The sequence below is a fragment of the Panthera uncia genome, unplaced genomic scaffold (genome assembly GCF_023721935.1).
Source record: "Panthera uncia isolate 11264 unplaced genomic scaffold, Puncia_PCG_1.0 HiC_scaffold_1217, whole genome shotgun sequence".
Classification (NCBI taxonomy): Eukaryota; Metazoa; Chordata; class Mammalia; order Carnivora; family Felidae; genus Panthera; species Panthera uncia.
In genome coordinates, this window is record NW_026057829.1 from 19,674 (window position 1) to 25,840 (window position 6,167).

The window sequence follows — 6,167 nt, forward strand, 5'->3', positions numbered from 1 at the left end:
CTGCATCTCTTTACATGATCATATGGTATTTATCCTTTCTCTTATTAATGTGATGTATCACAGATTGACTTGCACATACTGAAATACCTTTACTCCCTAGAATAAAACCCACTTGATCATTGTCAATTATTATTTTAATATATTGTTGAATTGGGTTTGTCAATCTTTTGAGGATTTTTACACCTATGTTCATCATATATGTTGGCCTGTAGGTTAGTTAGTTGTTTGCTTTGCATTTTTCTTGTTGCTGTTATGTCTTCGGTCCACTGTTGGTATCACAGTAATGCTGGCCTTGTAGGGTGGATTTGGATTCAATTTCATTATTACTAATTGCTCAGTTCACCTTTTCTTTTCTTCCTGATTCAGTTTTGGAAGATTATATATTTCTATATCCATTTGACTAAATTGTCCAGTATTTTGGCACATAATTTTTTTTGGTGTCAGGTGCTTTCTTCTCCTTCATTTATGATTTTATTTGAAACCTCTTTTTTCTTAATGAATTTGGCTAAAGTGTTATCAAAGTTTATCTTTTTAGAAACCTCTCAGTTTCATTGATCTTTTCTGTTTTTCTTTTAGTCCCTATTTGTTCATTTCTGCTGTAGTGCTTATTTCTTCTTCTAACCTTGGGTTTGTTCTTTTTCTTAGTTTCTTTAGATGTAAGATTTAGGTTCTTTGAGAATTTTCTTATTTCTTGAAGTATGCCTGATTGCTATAAAATTCCCTCTTACTGCTTTTTGCTGCCTGCCAAAGATTTTGGACTGTTGTGTTTTTCATTTGTCTCCATGTGCTTGCTGATTTCTTGGTTAACTCATTCATTGTTGAGCAGCATGTTGTTTCGCCTCCACCCCGTCTTGGTGGGCGTCTTCCACATTTGTTTCTTATAATTAATTTCTAGTATATTCATATTGTGGTGGTTGGAAAACATACTTCATACGCACTAAATATTCTTATATTTAACTGAGATTTCTTTATGGCCTATCATGTAATATATCCTCAAAAGTGTTCCATGTGCACCTCAAAAGAATATGTATTGCTGTCAGGGGATGGAATGTTCTGTGTATTTGTCAAGTCCATCTGATATAATTAATGTGTGTTTCAAAGCCACTCTTTCCACTCTTTCCTTGTTGATTCTATCTGGATGCTTTTTCCATTGATGTAAGTGGGGTGTTAAAACCCCCTTCTATTATCATATTTGTTTTATGTATTTTAGTGTTCCTATGTTATGTGCATAGATATTATGGTGCCTTTCATTGTCTCTTGCTACAGTCTTTATTTTTAAAGCCTATGTTGTCTGATAGGAGAATTGCTACACTGGCCCTTTGTGCACTTTCATTTGCATGGTGTGTGTGTGTGTTTGATCCCTTCACCTTTATAGTCTCTGTGTGTTTATAGGTTTGAAGTGAGACAGATCGCCGGCGGGGAGCGGGGGCGGGGCCGCGGCTCGGGCCCCCGACCGCACGGACGCGGACCGGGAGAGGAGGAGGGGGCCACGGCCGGACCGCCGCGGTCGCCGCCCGGGGCAAGGCGTCGAGACCAACGGCGCTCCGGATCTGCGCCTCCACCCCCCACGACGGCCCGCGGGACCGCGCGGCATGGGCCACCGCAAAACCCTCCCGAGACCCTGGCGGCGATCCCAAAGACCACGTGCGGCACGAGGGATCTCCCCCCCAGAGGGACCGCGGCGGCAGCCGCGGCCCCCCGCCCCACCTCTCCCCCCCCCGCCCCACCTCTCCCCCCCCAACCACCCCACGCCACCGCCCCACAGCCCCCGTCCCACGCCCCACCACACAGGCCACCGCCGAGCAGACCCGGCGGGGCGAGGCGGGGGCGAGGGGGGTGCTGAGGGAGGCGGCGGGGACCGGACACACAGGGCCGGGGAGGGGGGCAGGGAGGAGGAGGAAGGACGGAGGGCCGGCAGCGGCGGCCACAGCCGTCTGCACTTAGGGGGACGGAGGGCCCGGCGGCCAGGACGACCCTCCCCGGCCCGCAGACGACCCCGCACACCGAACCGCCGCGCAGGCGGGCGTGGGGCGCCCTCGGGCAGGGGCGGGCGCTGGCGGGACAGGCCCTGCAAGGGAACCCCCAGCCGCGCCTTACCCCCGGGAGAGAGACCCACCCGGGGGAGGCGATTGATCGGCAAGCGACGCTCAGACAGGCGTAGCCCCGGGAGGAACCCGGGGCCGCAAGTGCGTTCGAAGTGTCGATGATCAATGTGTCCTGCAATTCACATTAATTCTCGCAGCTAGCTGCGTTCTTCATCGACGCACGAGCCGAGTGATCCACCGCTAAGAGTCGTACGAGTTTTTGTGATCGCCGGGAGGGCCAACCCCGAAAAGGGGCGACCCCCCCAACCTGGCACAGCACATCCCCTAAGGGTGCCTCCGGCTGGCCAGCAAGAGACAACAAAGACCAGACTCCGAGAGGTCGGAAGGGTTGGAACAGGGCAAGTCCAGCAGCCCGCCCCGCCACGCGGACGATGCGCGGGGAGCTCGGAACAACCCCACAGGCGCCCAGGGGGTTCCCGCCTGTCCCCTCCCCCCAACACACACCCAAGGGACACGGGGAGCACGCACACGCACACGCTCACGCACCACCCGGCAGCCGCCGGGCAAGCCCCCTCCCGGCAAACGGGGAGGGCCATGGCGTGGGCGCAAGCGCGGCGGCACCCCGGCCTGGGGCGGCGGGGGACGGGCAGCGGAGTCTGGAGGAGACACGGGAAGACCAGCCTCCGCGGCTCCCCACGGGCCCGACCGCCCCGACCCCCAAAGGGTCTTTAAACCTCCGCGCCGGGACGCGCTAGGTACCTGGACAGGGTGGAGGCGGGCGAGGTGGGTGGGGGACGAGGGAGCCCGCGACACCGCCAACCACCTCGACGCCGGCACCCCCCCCCCCGGGGCCGCGGCCGGACCCACAAACGGCAAACGAAAGCCCCGACGCTGCCGCCCCGTGACGGAGGCTCCGACGGGGGCTAACCGCCCCCCCCCACAGACCGCCGCCGCCCGACGCCCCTCGCTTCCCCCCACACGACCCCCCCACGACCCTTCTTCTCCCCCCCCATCCAGGGCCGCCGGGGCTGACCGGCCCCGGCCCCGCCCTCACTTCCGAGCACACCTTCCCCGTGGCACCGACCAACCCTCACCGTCCCCTCCCCCGCGGCCCAGGCCCCCCCCCCCGCGGGAGGGGGGCTGCGGCGGGAAGCGGGGCACGAGCGGGCAAGGGCATGGGGGTGGCGGTTCGGGGAGGAGGCGGGGAAGGAGACGGAAGGCCGGACCCGGACCGGACCCGGGGCCTGAAGGGAGGGCGGAAGGAAGGGGGTAAGTAAGGTCTGCGGGGTAGGGCAAAGAGAGAGGGCGCAAGGCAGGAAGACGGGCCTGGGGGACGGACCCCCGACGGAGCGGAGAGCCATCCAGGGCGGGCGGCGGGAGGCGGCGGACGGCGGGGCGCCCCGCGTGAGCCGAGGCTCCAAGGCCCCCCGGGACGGGCGAGAACCCGACCGGGGAGACACCACGAGGACCCGCCGCCACGCCACGCATCCCGAGACGCGCCGTGGCCAGGGCGCCAGCGCGGGCGGCGCGGCGACCGGGTTACGACCGGCGCCGAAGGCGAAGGCGGAGGGGGAACACACTCGAACCCCCCCAACCCTCAGACCCACCTCCGCGGGGGAAGGCGAGGCGAGGCACGGGGGGGGGTGGAAGCGCACCAGCAGGGTGGGGGAGAGGAGGGCGAAGGCACGCCAGGGACGGCGGGGGACGCCGCAGCGGCTCCCGCGCGCCTCCAGGCGGAGGCCTCCGCCCTTCCCCCCCCTCTCCTCTGACCGCCACACCCCCAACCAAGGCCCCTCAACGCCCTCCCGCGCTCTCTCGTCCCTCGCGACCAGCGGGCCGGCACCGCACCGACCCGCCCGCGCCGCACGGGTGGCAAAGGCACGCAAGCGGAACCGGGGGAGGGCCCCGACCGCTGCGCTCTCTCGTTAATGATCCTTCCGCAGGTTCACCTACGGAAACCTTGTTACGACTTTTACTTCCTCTAGATAGTCAAGTTCGACCGTCTTCTCAGCGCTCCACCAGGGCCGTGGGCCGACCCCGGCGGGGCCGATCCGAGGGCCTCACTAAACCATCCAATCGGTAGTAGCGACGGGCGGTGTGTACAAAGGGCAGGGACTTAATCAACGCAAGCTTATGACCCGCACTTACTGGGAATTCCTCGTTCATGGGGAATAATTGCAATCCCCGATCCCCATCACGAATGGGGTTCAACGGGTTACCCGCGCCTGCCGGCGTAGGGTAGGCACACGCTGAGCCAGTCAGTGTAGCGCCTGGCGGGACCCTCCCCCGACTCAGAGGGGGGAGGCGCAGGCCGCGGTAGGCGAAGAGCGGCGCTCGGCCCCACCGCGGGGCCGACAGACCTCCTCTCACGCGGGAGAGAAGGCTCCGCCTAACACGCACAAGAGAGCATGCAGCCAACCCTGACACAGGTGGCCACTACTACGCGCACAGGAGGGGCAGCGACTGGGGGGTTCCGGTACCCCAAGGCACCCTCTCGGATCGCTAGAGAAGGCTTTCTCACCAAGGGCGCGCCGCCCCCCACCCAATTCGTCCCCCCATCGGGACCCGCCAGATAAAAGGCGTTTCTTCCCGGGGCCACCATGGCCCGGGGCGGGGGAGAAAGGTCCACGGCAACGGAGTGACACAGGGCATTCCTGAGCATTCGCGGTCAGGGCCCACAACGAGGGCCACCTGCCTTCCCCACGCGCGGTTGCTCGTGTCGCCGCCCGGAAGGAGCGCCGCGCCTCCGGGTGAGGCCCGAGAAAAACCGAGGCAAAACACCGGCAGCAACGCGCTGGGCAAGAAACCGACAGTCCTCGCTCAGAGGGAGTTTTGGCCAAGCGCCACGGCGCCGGCTCGGCCCGCCACGATCGCTCAACTCGCCCCACCAAGTCAGCCCCCCACACCCCTCCGGGCAACAGCGGCCCATTGCGGGGCGGGGACGACAAGGCGCCCGCTCCCCACAGCGGGGGGAACGGGTGTGCCTCCCTTCACCGATTCTGCCACCCGCCCACCTCGGGCAACTCCGCCAACGGCGGCGACCCAAAGGGGGGTCCCGCTGGGAACAGGGAACGGCGCCACCACTCGGCTTCAGGCACCTGAGACGACCTGGAGCGCTCCAGGGGCACCACGGAGGGCCAGGCGCCACCGCGCTCAGCACGCCCAGGCGGCGAGCAGCGTGGCGCCGGGTGCAGCCCCCCCCACCACGGGGAGGCCGCCCACCACAACACAGCCAAGAGAGGCCAGCGAGAGTGTCCGCTGTGTCAGCCGACCCCGGTCCCGCAGCGACGGGAGGCCGGGGTCGGGCCGGAGTCCGCACCCCTCTGCACCCCCCCGCGCCGCCCACAGGCGGGAAGGAGGAGCATGGGGCCCGCAGGCAGAACAAGAAGAGCGGTCCCACTCACCAGGAGTGTCCGTCCCTCGTCTGACACGGCTTAGGCCCGGCCCGGGAGAGCACGACATCACCACATCGATCGGTTACCGCCACACGAGGCAGTCCTGGGGTGAGGGGGGGCTGGGGAAACGCCCGGCGAGGACAGCGACCAGAGGAGGACCTGCTTCAGCCTCGCCAGCACCCCTCCGCCACCTCTCCCAGGGAACAGGCAGCCGGACAACCCACAAGGGGAAAAGGGAACGCCTGACACGCGGCACGGAGCCTTGCAAGGGTGGGTTTGTCACGACCACGGCCGGGTGCCCGCAGCGGGGAGCGCACGGGGTAGAAGACCCACGCCGCCTCCCCACGCCGCCCTCGGGTGCCAGAGACCGGAGGTGGCGCCACAGCCTGAACCACACCTGGATGCACGAGAGCCGGCGCGCAGGCCCAGGCAGACGGCTCCAGCAAGCAGGCGGGCAAAGGGCGGAGTCGGGCTCGGCTCGGCGTCACCGCCAAGCCCGGAGCCACGCCAGCCAGCGGCGACGAGGCCCAAGTCTCTCTTACAGGATGACAACCGCCACATCAGAACGTGTCAGCACCTACCTGGCAGCAAAAAGTACCTCTTTCAGGAGACAAAAATAACCGCGTTGGCAGGCGGGGCCGAGCCACAGGTCACTGGGACCTTCTGGGACCCTGGCCCGGCCACGGGCCCCAAGCATCTTCCCATCACCGCCAAGCAACCCCACCCC

General features: G+C 63.2%; 1 protein-coding gene and 1 non-coding gene across 2 annotated transcripts; one reads left to right on the plus strand and one right to left on the minus strand.

Annotated features, from left to right (window-relative positions):
* Positions 1-1,392: 1,392 nt before the first annotated feature.
* LOC125916817 (collagen alpha-1(III) chain-like) lies at positions 1,393-3,974 on the plus strand (the record flags this gene model as incomplete). Its single annotated transcript, XM_049623092.1, has 4 exons — positions 1,393-1,644; positions 1,766-2,157; positions 2,375-3,212; positions 3,296-3,974. Coding segments are annotated over 4 exons (2,161 nt in total), but the record flags the coding sequence as incomplete, so codon positions are not given.
* On the minus strand, positions 2,142-2,294 carry LOC125916818 (5.8S ribosomal RNA). Its single transcript, XR_007456042.1, has one exon. It is a non-coding gene; the product is annotated as a 5.8S ribosomal RNA (ribosomal RNA).
* Positions 3,975-6,167: the final 2,193 nt, after the last annotated feature.